At 37.9% G+C, this 15,159-nt stretch overlaps 2 protein-coding genes across 5 annotated transcripts in view; both read right to left on the bottom strand.

The window, feature by feature from the left end:
* Window positions 1-1,417: 1,417 nt before the first annotated feature.
* LOC111327794 (uncharacterized) lies at window positions 1,418-7,170 on the bottom strand. 3 transcript variants are annotated; one of them, XM_088751987.1, is made up of 4 exons: window positions 7,021-7,170; window positions 4,811-5,764; window positions 3,655-3,921; window positions 1,418-3,107 (listed from the first exon to the last, which is right to left on the bottom strand). In XM_088751987.1, the coding sequence occupies exons 2-4, from the start codon at window positions 5,676-5,678 to the stop codon at window positions 2,821-2,823; spliced, it is 1,422 nt and encodes a 473-aa protein (XP_088608113.1). In that variant the 5' UTR covers window positions 5,679-5,764; window positions 7,021-7,170; the 3' UTR covers window positions 1,418-2,820. The 3 variants fall into 3 exon arrangements, with proteins under 3 accessions (XP_088608113.1, XP_088608112.1, XP_022787800.1); XM_088751986.1 differs by having other exon boundaries at window positions 3,595-3,921; window positions 7,021-7,169; XM_022932065.2 differs by having other exon boundaries at window positions 3,595-3,921; window positions 4,811-5,731; window positions 7,021-7,168.
* Window positions 7,171-8,468: 1,298 nt separating this feature from the next.
* The window catches only part of LOC111327798 (lysosomal phospholipase A and acyltransferase), an 11,761-nt gene continuing 5,070 nt past the window's right edge, over window positions 8,469-15,159 (bottom strand). For both annotated transcript variants that reach the window (XM_022932073.2, XM_022932070.2), the window contains exons 2-5: window positions 11,530-11,686; window positions 11,097-11,314; window positions 10,083-10,429; window positions 8,469-9,412 (exon numbers count right to left, since the gene is read on the bottom strand). In XM_022932073.2, the coding sequence (XP_022787808.1) occupies window positions 9,008-9,412; window positions 10,083-10,429; window positions 11,097-11,314; window positions 11,530-11,570 (1,011 nt within the window). In that variant the 5' untranslated portion in view covers window positions 11,571-11,686 and the 3' untranslated portion in view covers window positions 8,469-9,007. The remainder of the gene's footprint in view (window positions 9,413-10,082; window positions 10,430-11,096; window positions 11,315-11,529; window positions 11,687-15,159) is intronic.

Here is a 15,159-nt window from a genome sequence, read left to right as displayed (position 1 = left end):
AACAAACGCAGAGGGTAGAAAGTATGGCTTTCACAATGAGAGGGACTCAAATGCTTAAAGATTTCCAAAAAAGCAAGCACAACTACTCCATAGAAATCATCAGCTGGAAGAGGGAGAGGTGTTCTTCCAATTTTCATCCGACAACGAGTCTAAGTAAAGATGGAGAACCAAAGCCGGGTGAGAGAAATCAATTCAGTTGAGAAGAGTACCAAAACTTCTCAATACTCAAGAATGTTGAATATAAAAATAAGAAATCATTCGAAATGTCGCAAGGATAATTTTCTATATATTGAAAACAAAACACACGCCTTCATTTTTTAAATTTGCATACCTCGGTCACGTGTGAGTTGCATTGCTATTCTGGCATTTACAACTAGTAGATGGAACTGAAAATAACTTAAGGTGGCTCCTGTTAGTTGATAATGCAAGCACCCCTTAGAAAATTTATCCAAACTATATGCAGGTGCCTTTTGTTTTTGTTTTTTTGTTTTTTTGTTTTTTTTTTGTACAACATAGTATTTCGATATATGATGTAATATTTAGTTATCGGTGCGACTCTTCTTGTCTGTAGAAAAGTACTAAGTGATTACGGTTTTTGTAGAGCTTCTTCTTAATTGCGTGGTATGTAATAAACTTTTCAGAAAATTTTACCAATTATTTTTTCGTCACATTTTGCAGCGGAAATTCTATATCATCGTTCTTAAACCAATTTCTCAAATATTTCTTCTTGTGCTCTCTTCATCAAAATGCGACGCGATAACAGCTAAACCATTGACTTCGCGATTTTCGTTGGGTAAACAACAAGTAATATTGTTTTCTACCACGATGAATAACCTCAACCTTTTATACAGTATTTCCCTAAAAGATATCTCTCATACTTAATATGTTGTCATGAAAATGACATACTCGGCTGATCTTGATAAAAGGTCATTTACACAAGTCGGTATGAAGCCCCGTAGCGAGAGGAGGGGGGGGGGGGGGGGGGGGAAGAGGGGCTACTTAACCCATGTTTAGGTTTATTATGTACCGTCTAGGATTACAAATCCTGACGCCACGTTGGACAGGATCACTCGAAAAGGAACCCACTTCGGCCTGTCGAAAAATACTCTTCATTTTAAAACAGTGTTAAAAAGAGATAAGTTGCTACGAAAATTTCCATTATTTAAAAACTCAGCGATCTTTTTTATTCAAGCAATCGTGGTTTTCTATTTTTGAATGTTTCAAACGAAAGAGAATGCTCTCTGAATATCTTGAGAGTGGGAAATCAGTCACTACAATTCTTTTTCCTTCCCTCTCACTTCACGTAAGAAAATTGAGCAAGGACTCAGTTTTGAACTACCCATCTCTTAAGGAAAGTATCTTTGTAGTTTCCCAACGACCTGTAACCTTTTGCAGTCCAAAACAATTGCAAGAAACGGAAACAGCTAAATATTTAATAATAGGTCGCAAGTCCTGGAGGACTGGTACAAAGATTTGAAAAATGATTCAAGAACGCCTCGTTGTGACCGTTCTGCGTTGAACGTAGCCAGTAAGAAACGTTCACGTAAGTAGAAGCATTAATTTATTTTTCTCTTTCCCTAACAAAAAAAGCAAAACATGCAAGCGTGTACAATGCTTTTTAAATTTCTAGCCGACTACTTCTCTCAGTAACTGAGCGAGAAATTTTTTGAAGCATATTTTTACAGTAGTCGTCCTCCATCGTATACTTCACACGGCTCCACACAGCCAAAAGCTATCAGAAACAGTTCAAAATTTTTAAGATTATCGATAAGCCGGAACTGAGACACACTTCAATGCATGTCTCGAAAAGATTGAACGTCTTTCCCCGGAACGTTCGAGGTAAGCCTGGGTAATAACTTGCAACTATTGAGGTTCGCCTGAGGAAACACCCTCGCTTTGGACTTTAATTCAGCTCCCCTCTCAAAGTGATTGCATACCATTTAATAGTTTGCGATTTTGACGGATAAAAGTTCAATCAATTTTCGGTCCTTTACAACGTTCAACTCAATTTATTAATTACATCCACATCTCAACTTAGAGCATTAAGCAACGTAATTAGTTCATTTAGGCATTTTCGATAGTAGATTGGTCATAAAGCCAAATTTAACGCTTGCTTTTAGAGTAATTTAAATACGCAGAGAAGCAAAATATCGTTATGGCTGGCCTTATTCGCATCATGCGAAGAGTTACAACCAAACGTTGTTCACTCACAAAAAGCGTTCTAACATCTAAATCCAAGTAGCATGCTTTGAGTTTCGTGTTAATAATTTGTTCTGAGCTCCATGATCTGAACTCTTTATGCGGAGATACCAATCCAATGAAAAAAAGCATTCCTGAACAGAATTTCCGACCTAACAGTGTGAAAACTCGAACCAACGGGTGAATTGTCCGTAAACAGTTCACAAAATGTTCCTGTAAAATTGCTTTCCGTTTAGGCGGCACCATACCCACGGTTATATCTAAAAACCATCAACCTCTACCTAATGAGTACACTAATAAAGCTCAAACATACCGATGACAAATTACTTCAACGAAAAAGACGCGCGTTTACCAAGCACTAACACAGTGCGCGATCTACAGTCGCTACCATCCTTGTAAAGTAAGGTAACACCTGTAGCATCCTATTTTCTGTCAAGCATTTGCTTATAATAACGTCCAATGTTGTCACGTATGACGGATCCAATACAGTTTAAAGCGTTTTTCGCAATTCCACTTTGGAACTAAAACACAAACAGTCAGTGTTGTTGTTTACTATCTGTTCGGTGAATTACATTGTGTGTTATCATAACACAGACAGCCAGAAAAGCATCACTGTGCGAGTCAGCGAAAGGTAATCAAGTACTCCGGATAGCACTGCCAGTCATAGAACACAACAAATATTTTCGGGTTGGGAATCTTATTAACCACGCTATCATAGGTGTCAGTTAGATCATTTGGATTCTTTGCTGGAGGTGTGAGAAGACCTTGTTTTCCTAGTGTAAACTCACCAACCAAGACTCTACTCAGGTACATGTATCGCTGACCACTCGCGTCCGCTGGTGAATACTTGGACTGAGCTGAGTATGAGGCGTCTTCAGCAAAATACACGCCATTTCCGTACATGGTTGCTGAAAAGTCAATGAGAGTTTTATAAATCCACTCGTTAGGGGGTTCGAAACCCACTACTTTGATTTACTACATGCAAGGTGGATCGACATTGTAAGTCGGTCAGATCATTGATTTGAATGCGAAGTTCTATGTTTTACCCAAGGTTTTTTTAGTGTAAAGAGATGAGGGTGAAGAGAAACTTTGTTTTCCACTGTATCTATAATCTACCAAAAAAAACCTTTCCTTTCATTTATCTTTTCCCGTCTCTTTTACTCCGTTACATACTCGTAGATATGGCTTATTTTCGAATTCTCCCCATCCCCTTCTTTCAGAGATATTTCGCTGCCATTTGATCAGACTGAAGTTTTATTGTCATTAAGACTGTAGTGTAAAATGACAATTGATTACTCAGTATCTGTGACTTAGTATCTGTGAATACACAGTGATTAACGGGTGTATAGATGTTTATGAAAGCTGCTACTTTAAAATCAATGAAAACATGCTCACCATTTTTACCACAAAAACTTCTGTTGAAACCTGCGTGATTTATAAGTTTGCAATTATTACCCGCAGTTCCATGAAATAACCACAGCTCGTTGCTTCCCTTCGCCTTGTCCATCTTCTGTTTTCGGATCATATACATTCCGAAGAGGGCTGGATTTTGAACTCTCTCTATCTTAACAATTTGGTTAGGACAGGTTTTCCTGAACCGGTCCTGAACATTTTTGTATTCCTGTGTTCCACTCGCACGATCCAGCTCAACAAGATGTACAGTCTTTTCTAGGTCCTGTGAGTCTTTTGGTTGTAAAATCCAGTAAGTTGGTAAAAGGAACCCTAGTAGAAAAAAAAAACATGTGAGGGAAGGAGTTAGCGTAACTCAAATACTACCAATAGGATTCAAGCCAACTTTGGTTGCACCACCAGTCCTCAGTAAGGAAGACACAGTGGCTTTACACACGGTCAGTGCACTGGACTCCTGGGAGAGAGGTCTGGGTTCCAGATCTGTTCGGGTTACTGTGTGGTTTCCTTGGGCAAAACACTTTATCCTTACAGGGCCTCTCTCCACCCAGGAGTAAGAAAAGTTCCGGCGAATCATAAAGGAAGCCTGATGAAATGCTGGAGGGTAACCTATCCTAACCAGGAGGTAGTCGTGATACTCTTAGTCGCTTCAAGCTAAGGTTATCCGGACAATCTTCCGCTACATGAACCTTCCCTTCTTCACCATCCCCCGGAATCGTGTTTGATAATCTGCCTCAGTTACGCGATTATAACTGTCGACTTACTGCTTACAATGTGCATAACAAAATAAATACCAGTGTATCGCTGGGATTATTTTGTATCGAAAACAACATTCGCACTGTTAAAGTCGAATTACAGGTAAGCTTTCTCATAGATACTTTTAAGGTCGCCGGCTTAGTTTTAAAAAAAATTGTATTGTTCTAACGTTTTCTGAGATCGACCTTCTGGAGAAGAGTAGCATTGCCATGTGGATCTGTCATGGTCATAGAGCTGAACTCAATTCGGAAATTTTCTTCCTCTTCAGAGGTTACAACCCCTCTAGTTTTCTTCTCAAGACAGGCATTTTCAACCTAAGTGTTTATAAGGCCTCCGAATTCCACAATTCTGGGAACCAGCTGTTGAATTTCTTTAACAGCATTTTTGCAACTACCAAATGTTCCCTTGCGCACATTTCCGCCGTCCCCTCTACTTAAAATTTTCTCACCCAAAGCAATTTCGCCTCTTGGAATGGTCCCCGGTTGACGCCGCTCGTATTCGGATAATTTCTCCTGAGCTGCAGACAAGGCTGTTTGGTTGAGAATTAACCTGTTTCTTTCCACCTCCATTTGAGTTTCCAGTCTACTCAGTGTTCGTTCTAATGCTGTCTTTTGCTTTTGTTCTTGTTTCAGTTGAAGCAGTTGAACTTTAAACGCCTCTTCCTTTGTTCTGACCACTTCTTGATATGACTGATTAGTCAGACGCTCAATTTCCAATCTTTTCTTCAGCTCGGCACAAGAAAGCGTTTCTTGTTTTAATTCTTCTTCCATTCCTGTTCTCAGACGCTCCTCTTCAGCCAAAGATTGACTTAGCTTGTCCAAGAGTCCTTCTGTTTCCCTCAGCTTCCGCTTTGCTTCACACATCTCTATTTTCATTAGCATGGAAACAGATTTTGCTTCCTCTAACTCTTCTTCTGCATTATTTCTTGATATTTTTTCCTTTTCCAACGTTTTCTTTGTTTCCTCTAACATTGATTCTTTTTCTCTAAATTCCTGTTCTCGCTGGTTACGCAAGCATATTTCATTAGCGAGCATTTCACACATGTTTCTATTTTCAGTCTTCAGAGTTTCTTCCATCTCCTTAAAAGCAAGTCTCGTGTGGTTTAAGTTCTCTTCAACACTGACCAAGGCTTGGGTCCATGGGAATAAAGTCAACCGTGCGTCATTTACAAAGCACGTTCCTTTTTCTCTAAGCTTCTGCTCAAAACTCGACAAAACTTGGCTCAGTTTATACCTTTTGAAATCGTGGTTTTCATTAGGTTGCTCCTCTGAATCCATACATACATTGACAGCGGAAATGGGTACTTCGTTTTCCATTTTAAAAAACAGTGACTACTGTTAGCTCGTGTGCACTCGTGTTTTCATCTTCTCTAAAAGACATTGAAGTCACCGTGATATCAGTCCTTTTAAACAGAATCACAAAAATTGTTGCAATTATCATAGAGATATTTTGATCAGACTCGACGGTGTTTATTAGCCCATAGAAATACTTTTGAGGTTCCTTACGGCTTATTGTCGGAAACTGTACACAAGCATTTCGCTATTGCGATACTAAGAGACAGTGATTATGATCTGATCATCATAAAAGCTTTGTTTACGTTTGGTAAAAAGGTCGTCTTATATGTTCAGCTAGTTAGTTGCCCCGCAGATGTGACTGCAGAGTTTCATGGTTTGCGAGAATGAAAGGGTGATTTAAAAGGAAACCCGTGTTTGTGCGTTATCGACACTTATAAAGCCTTTCTTATCACCTGACATCCCTCATTTGCTTAAAGACCCCGCGAGAGGTGGAATTCTTATTTACAGTATGCTCTTGTGAAAGTGGTGATCACTCTTGCCGTAAATCTGTTTGTAATTAGCAAGTTATACGGACGAAGTCCTCTCTCAGCAATCAAGAGACGTGGAAACTTCGGTAAGCCCAGCTGTCAAATTGATCGAAAACCGTTTTTATCTTTAATTTATGATTTGAAATCCTTTTCAACCTTGAATGCGCAATCACAAGTTAAACAGTATGCAAAGTATAGGATTCATTGACGTGCTCGCAATCGTGCAATGGCACGGAACTTTCTGACTGTGTATTGTTATTGCATAAACACCGGCGCATTTCATTTATAATTTCATCTATTCTAAAAACGCGACATCTTTCGTAGCGTAAGCCCTGCAAAGGCTTATGTAAGGTAACTGGCAAGTATCATGTGCCAGCAGACTTAATTCTGAAGAATGCATCGCAGAAACTATAAGATTTAAGGAGACAATCGTAAACACCTCCCGAGACCTGTGGGTAATGCAGCCAAATATGAATAAGTTGCTGAAAATTACATTAATTCTTACATTTCGCGAGTGAGGGATACATTGATGGATTGTTTGGAATTGAATCAGACAAATTAAGTTTATATTGTCGACAAGTACGGAGAAATGTAGAAATTCATACCTACAAGTCTGTGATTAATCGTCTGGCGCTCGGAGCTTTATACAAAAGTCGAAAAGTATTCTTCGTGACCAACCTTTATGTTCTTATTGCAGTTTGAATGGTCTGGCTCATATACGAAAACTCAAAAACAGTACAGCATAGATGATGCTCGGTAACATCGCTGGAGGTAATAACAGCTAAAAGTACCCCGCTACAGATATTTGATCGATAACTACATCAATAAAAACTTACCTCTTTTCCACTTACAGTATTGACGGCGAAAGGTTCTCTCTTTGAGATCAATGAGCGATATATTCAGTTCAATCACCAGATAAAGAACTTCAAGGCTCCTTCCGAAACGAAAGTGCTAAGGAAAAAGATCCGCTGAACAGGAAATGCGCCCACGATAAAGTACGACCGCGATATTCTCGTCTCACAAAGGGTTTGGAATTTTGCAACTCTAATTAAGTTAATTTTAGAAAAGAATGCATGCTTTTTCAGCTCGTCGATTTTCTCAAGAGAGTTCCACATAGTGATTCCGCAGGAAAGAGGCAACCTTTTATCTAACGTTCTGTTTCATTAGGGCATTGGGTATAAACTGAAAATTGATTTGAACTGAAGAACTGGTAGTAACAAACAATTTAACCCAGACAATCCACTTTTTCCTTCACGACTAAGAAAAGCCGTTCCACAACTGGGAACCATAAATGCGAGAGGTGACACTTTACCTCTATCTTTCAAACGTTCTTTGTTTGGATAAACAGTTCTGTTAAGTTATGCCAGGTGGTCTGATTTAATCAGTTGTGAGATATGCTGATATCTGTTGATTGGTGTTTTGCTCTCATTTGATGAATAGTCTTACGGTGTCTAATAATTTATTATGGCATTTGAACTGGGAAGTTTCTCGCCTTTAGGAAATAATGCAGGTATTTATAAAGCTATCATTGGGGTTTCACTCCATTGGGATCTACTCCCTAAGGTTTATCAATTCGTCTTCATTTTATTTATTTATTTTCTCGGAGATATTAGCATGTTATTTTTGCTATTTTAAATACGAGATGAAATAAAGGCTTGTTGTTGTTGTTTGTTGTTCGGTAGCTGGTGTTGTCAATGTTTCCCGGCTCACATCATACTCGTGTTTCTCATTTCATCTTTAATTAGGTGGACGTGTCAGCTTTGGTTTCCTTCTTTGCGAGATGAACGTCATATCCCAAAATTGGCTAAGATCAGAAAAAAAACCAGTTTGTAATATCTTGCGCGAGCCTAATCGGCGGTGCGTGTGAAAAATAAAAAAACCACCATACTATGGCTAAAGTAATAAGTGAACAGAGGCAATGTTAGGATCCTGCGAGTATCCTTTCGAAGATTCAATAGTTAGAACCTTGTTATTTACGGAGATTTCTCCATTTTCTCCATATACCAGGATTGTCCGCGAGTACAACCATGCAAAAAAAGGAAACAGAAAAATCGTTGGTCAGAGTTTCACGAAATATCTTATTAAATTAATATGGTTATTGGCAGAACCGCACGGAGATTTGTGCTCAAAGATTCACCGTGTAACCTTTCACTTTCAAAAATAATAAAGCCCTCCTGTAAGACTCATCCAACACTGAAAAGTGCACTCTGGTAGGTTTTTTCGTCTTTTAAAGTCAAAAAGCAATTTTAGAATTATTAAATACTCAAAAGTAGTTATCACTAAATAGAGCGCAATTCAATTTAATTTCAAAAGAAATACATCAACCTAAAAAAGCCATGGGTAAAACAGTACTGCTGTTTTTGTCAAGTTAGGTCGTATTCAATAATTCTAAAATATTTCCCTATACCTCAAACGGAATCTGGAACACTATTGCATTTTGTACATAACATGAAACTTGAAAAAAATTGACAAAAGTTTCAACTGCAAACAGTTCTCTAAAAGGACTTGGGAAAACCAACACCCAATTTTTTCTCACTGCAAAACCTAGAAGACGTGATTGTGTTGAGAATGCTATAAAGTACTACAGAACCTCTTGTAGGATATTAACTCCCCCTTTTCAAAGATACTCCGAGAGGTAATTTCATCAAGGTAATAAATATGAAGTGTTAAAACATATTTTCAGAATTAGGCTATCATTTTGTAAATGTCGTGTAGTACTTATGGAGAGATATAACTTATTCCACTAAAATATTTACAGATCATGCACATGATTGTGTTGACAGTGCAAGAAAATCTCAGATAAAAAGAAAACCATTTGCACAATCAATCCATTGAACTGATGAGATTCCTCACAAATTCAATCACCCTTATGTCACCAATAATACCCATGTGGTCTGCATTTGAAAATGACTTTGTGAACACTTTTTGTTTCTGTTTTCCAACAAAGCTCTGACAAGCCTTAAGGCTGCGAATATTAACAGTCCCATCACCATCTCCAAACAATGTCTTCGGAAATGTATCAGGAAACTCATCTGCTCCATAAACAAACTTTTCAGGTGTTGGTACTCCTGTGCCATACAGGCAATACAAAGGTACATTGGGCGGGTCATTGATCCACACAGGTGGTACCCGTTGACTAATGTTAATGGCATCTGGATACTGAATGTCATGGAAAAATCTCTCCAAGTTTCCTACTGAATAGTTCAGATTGGCCGTCTCAACAATGACCTGTGGAGGAAGGGCAAAGAAATAAAGATCAGTAGTTTTATGCACAAGACAGTAGCACAGAGTGCAATCATAATAAAACACTGAGTCAACATTACAATTAGTTAAAGCCAAAGATGACACTTCTCAGTCTATCAAACAGGCTCAAGCACAGTTTGTTCTCAAAGAAAAAAGAAAAAATTATTTTGAGTATTCTGCACAGCCAATAGAGACCTTGCAATTTGAACAAATACAAACAAATGCTCAGGAATTCTTATCTTTTATCTTGATTTCTGAGTAAAAACTTAATCAGCATCTATCATTATTATCTATGATTCAAATAAGTTTCTTAAATGGTCTTATTTAATCCGAGCTTGCTTTATGGAAAAGATGATTCATAAACAATTACAACTGTGCATTGTGTTTGCTTTTTAGGTTTTTCCAAATTTATACATAACTCATGCATAGGCAGGTGTTACACCAGTGGGTTTATAAAAATAGCACAGGCCAATCCAAATCTAGTAAGGAAATTTTAAATAATCTGTGGATTATTCCCCTAGGCTCTGATGCCCAGTGAATCACCTGGAGTGCTTAATTAAACTTCAGCAAAGTAATTCCTGATAATAAAGTTACCAGTAATTTTGTCAGTAATGGCAAGCCACAGTTTAAATGACTTGTACCAACTCTCACTCACCTCCTCCGCAGACCAAAAATCTTTACTGGGCATCAAAAAAGCAGAGCTCTCATAAGTTCGTAAAACTGGCCTGAGGTTCAGTGGCTCAAGAATAACATCTGGAAAACCTAAATTGGTTCCTGATGCATATATACGCATCAGTTTGGCTGAACCGGCCCATGCCCCAGCGATAGTCACCCAAGCCTTTATGTGTGTGTCCTTCCATTCCTGGGACATGTTGTAGAGAAAGTGATGAGTGTAAGGACATCCCAGGCTGTGAGAGAGCAGAACAACTTGCGTTTTATTGTTTTTCAAGTATGTGTCTTCAATTAGAGCTTTCAAGTTGGCAAAGTATTCATGGGCAGAATCTGAAAGAAATGGTGCAATAAAGAAGTAAGTCATTAAGGGCCTGGAACCTTAAATTTAAGTGTTCTGGTGAACATGGAAAAATATATTTACCACATCCTTGGTCTGATACTTTTTTGTTATAAATGATAATAAGAAAGGCCAGTCATGCCAGTGTAATTCTCAATATTTGATATATGATTTCATTTCGCTGACTGTATATCATACTTTTCCTGCCAATAGTTACAAAATGTAATCAAGATCTGATTTTTAACTCTATCTTCAGTTGGGGTTTTATGCATTCTCACACCTCTGTCAATTCTTCTAACTTAATTACTACCAAATGTGAGGCTTTTTATACAACTGACTTAAACATGGCTACCAAACAGGTGTATTCCACTTATCAAGTTTCCTGTATTCTGCAAGTAAAACTCCTTTATGCGACAAACTCAGTGGCTATGGAAAACCACAGCCACTACTCTACATATACCATTTAACGTCAGTTTGTACCACTAAAAGTGCAGATTCTCCAATTTTCTCAATTGAAGATAGTTACTGATGTACAAGAAAGACCGCAATCGACTGTTAGTAGAAACTATTTGAGCATGGGGACACATTCACTGAAGCTGTGTCAAGAGGGTGTTTCATCAAAGAAGTTAGAATAATTAAGTTACAATCAGAATAACTTACTTGGTGCATATCTGAAGTCAAATGGTGCAGCTCGCAGTGATATACCTTCCTCAAATCCAATCTTTTCGAGAGCAGCCACCATTTCAGCAAAATACTCTCCTGGGTGATACAAAGAAGGATCTAAATATGACACACCTTGGGTTGTACCAAAATATGGAACTTGTACCTCCACTCCAGGTGCATTGCCCATCCTTTGAGATGTTTCATTAAAGGCAAGCCTTAAGGGAAAAAAAAGTCAATATAACTGTTTGACTCTAAGAAAGGCAGCAAGAGTTTAACGATGCAGGCACAAATTACAAAACTATTAGGTCACTGCAGATAAACTGTAGGGGGAAAAAACAACTGGAATAGTACGTGAATAAACAGAATTACAAAAGTGGTAAATTTTAAATTCAGCATAAGAAGGAAATTATGTCTTGGATTTATGAAATACCTAATATTGTCTGCCCAGCATTCGATGGCCCCTGGTAACATTGACTCTATGCTAAGCCACAAGTCAAACCAGGAACTTGAAGTTTTTTCACACCACACGTGTGGTACTGTTGACTTGTTAATGCGAGCTTGAAGTTGACTTCCTCCATCTCCTGGAACTTTACAATGAGCAAGAAATCTACAGTGAATACACTGGTAAGACCAAGATACCTTTGGCAGTGTTAGCTCTTTGACTTGTGAGAAGTCATACGAGTAAATTGAAAAACACAATAGTAACTATGATAAAATGCATTTGAATGAATTTTCTTACAGTTGGTTGTTTAATTCAAGGTTTACGTTGTGACAGAAGTCATGGCAGGAAAAGATTTGTGCAGAAATATCTGAGTGAATTCAAAGTCATTCAATTATCAATTCAATGTTCTGTGAAACAAATGTGCTCTAATTTAATTTAATTTAACTTAATTTAGTAGCTTTGTCAACAATACAAAATAGAACATGGATAAATTACAATTAAATAAAGGCTGATAGTTTCTAAAGAAACTGTTTGGGGCTGCGTCGGTGGGGGTAACGGAATAATTTGAATATATCAATAAAGTTGAAATGGTAAATTGGCCACCGTTACGATTATAAAAGCTGAAGTTTCGAGCATTAGCCCTTCGTCAGAGCGAATAGAGGAATTGTAGGTTGTGTGTGCTTTTAAAGGCATTGATAGGCGCATAACTGACCACTACAAATTAAAATTATAACAACAATGGGCAGGCAACCACAACAGCTATAGCCAATTAATTGTGGTCCCTGCTGTGCATGTAGGATTTTAAGAAAATTTAATATATCGTATAAAAAATCAATGAACAGGTGAGATCTGAACAAACTGAATGTGAGGCTAATGCACCTATCAATGTCTTGCCCCAACAGGGGGAGCCTGGGCATAAACAGGCTATTGACAAAATAACCTTGCCCGGGGCAGGGACTGAAAACTTTTATTGACACAGGGTTTACCCCAGGGTAGGGTTTATTGACCATTTCATCAGAGAAGGACTGGGAAAGAGAGAGTCGAGTTGGCATAAATCAAAATGGCGGCTTTCGCCAACTACGTCAACAGAAGTTAAAAAGGTAAGAAAAAAACTTACATACAATCAGCTTGTTTATTTTTCATTTTTTATTATAACATAACTAAAGCAAAGTGTGTTCTCTGATTGGTTAATTCAGCATCTACTATTTGCCCATGGGTGTATGCTGCTGACATGAGCAAATGCTGAGACTATTTTTTCCGTGCGCGCTTGTTTTTTCTGATCACATAAGATTTGTTAAATAAAAGGGAACTCTTGTTACAATGTATCAATGTTATGTTATAAAACAAATGGTAAACACCACAGTTTGTTCATAGTTCTGCTCAACTCTTTCACTGGTTGTTAGATACAGAGCTTATAAGGAGGATTTTGGTTGGTATTTCAGGAAGCATGATTAAATGTTATGGAGTTGCTGGTGTGCAGTCAGTTGTTATGAATGAATTTTCACGCGCTTGTTTTCTATTGTCATGTAAGACTACACAAACATTTTTTTGCGATGTAGCTCAATAAGTTATGTTATAAAACAAATGGTGAAAGTCATAGCGTGCACTATTGAGTTATGGATGCACTTGGGAGGTTTGCTAAACACTCAAGAAGCTAGAGTCGCACTCGGCTATCACCTGGTGCGACTCTTACACTTCTTTCCTGCTTAGCAACCTCCTGCATGCATCCATAACTCAATAGTACAAGCTATGGCATTCACCATTTGTTAATAGCCAATACGATAAGCTTTCATTCAATGTCTGCACATTGCTTTTTTTATAATCGATTGTTGCTGAAAAATTTAAAATTTATTGGGGACAAATAAAAGTATTAAAATCAATAAAAAGGTTCATTTAATATCTTGTGTGAGTTGTCTTTTTTCATGGACTCCTAACTTCTAAGTCACAACAGCAGATATACTAATCTAAGACTGACTGTGTTTACCTGGCGGTACCCTGTTTGCTGTGGTGTTGTCACTTAAAATAACTCACGCTTATTTGAAAGATGTGGCATGCTAAGCCGCTTTGTATTTCGTAAACAACTGAACCAAAACATAAATTACAAGCTCACTGTTTCGCGTTTGTAGTATCACTACTGTCCAAATTAAGTTTTGAAATAGATCTCAAACGTATTTACAAATCACCAGAGGAAGATAATGTCACCTCTGATCCAAGATGAACAATTGTTCGTTTTGGCTTGAAAATGTTTGTTTCCCTCTCCCCAATCTCTCCCCAATTCTCAGAGTCCTCTCTCAGACATGCCTCGCTTACATGTTGCTAACGAGTCCAACATGGCGGCCAAAATGGACAAGTTGGAGATCTGTCACTATCCTGGAAACGCCAGGTCAAATTTGTGGGAATATTTTGGTTTTCATCAAGTGAAAAAAGAGCCTAAAACAAAGGAAAACTTGGATATAGCACTGTAATGAGTTTATTCATCCAATTACAGTACTGTAACACACTTTTAGTAGTGATGTAGCTTCTGTTAAAGTTGAAATCAAAATGATTACTGATAAGTTATAAGAACATTAAAAAGTTTAAAAACTTTAAGCTATCACTTTGACTTCTATTTAGATGAAAAATACGTGGAATGCTTATTGGTAGATTTTTCTGATTATAATCAATGATCAATCGGTTGGGGCAATCTGATTATTTCTGATGATCAAATGTGAAATCTCAACCGATTCCCACCACTACTAATAAGGCCCTCCTGAGGGGCTCATCGACAATTTTTTTTCAAAAATGTCAATAGCCCCTGGGTATGCCCAGGCTCCCCCTTTAGGGCAAGACATTGATAGGTGCATAAGTGACCACTACAAAACAAGATAATTGTGATAATGCTGTTAACAATACAACTGTTATAATTCCTGCAGCGTACAATGACAGAATAGACAATTATATCCAAGTGTATTGTAAACACATGAGAATATAATTCATAGGGCAATCATGAAGTACAGGTGCACTTCTGTGTAACTCCATATAAAACCTAGGTCCCCAATGTAATATTTTAGTTTCGCTATTCTTTTCTTTTAACAATGCATATGAACGGTACGTATAAATGAAGACCGGGGTTATACGAAGATCTTAGAAGTCTTACCAAGAAAGGCTTCTTTACCAACAAATCGCGCAATAGACAAAGAATTACAAGACAAAAATACGGTTCGACACTGATATTTTTCTCCAGGATCTAAACAGTGTCCCCTGGGACTGTGCGTTTATTCACGATGATATCAACGACATTTGGGCGACCTGGTATAAATTATTCACTGAAGTGATTGATCGTCACGCACCACTTAAGAAGAAATTAGTACGCGGCAATGCCGTGTCATGGATGACACCAAAAATTATCCAGGCTATAAACACTAGAGATCGCCTCCACAGAAGGTTTACTAAGAAGAAAACATCTGAAAATTGGGAGACCTACAGGAAACAACGGAACCTTGTTACATCCTTAAAACGTTCTTCCCTCAAGTCATACTGCATTAATGTATCCACAAACTCCAAACACCCCGGGGAATTTTGGAGGAAATTTCATTGTTTACTCCCAAGTAAAGACAGAGGTAACAGCCATGTTCAGCT

Source organism: Stylophora pistillata, chromosome 3 (assembly GCF_964205215.1).
Source record: "Stylophora pistillata chromosome 3, jaStyPist1.2, whole genome shotgun sequence".
In the NCBI taxonomy this organism is placed as follows: Eukaryota; Metazoa; Cnidaria; class Anthozoa; order Scleractinia; family Pocilloporidae; genus Stylophora; species Stylophora pistillata.
The sequence above is the reverse complement of the archived record's forward strand: the minus strand, read 5'-3'. Positions and strand labels throughout refer to the sequence as shown.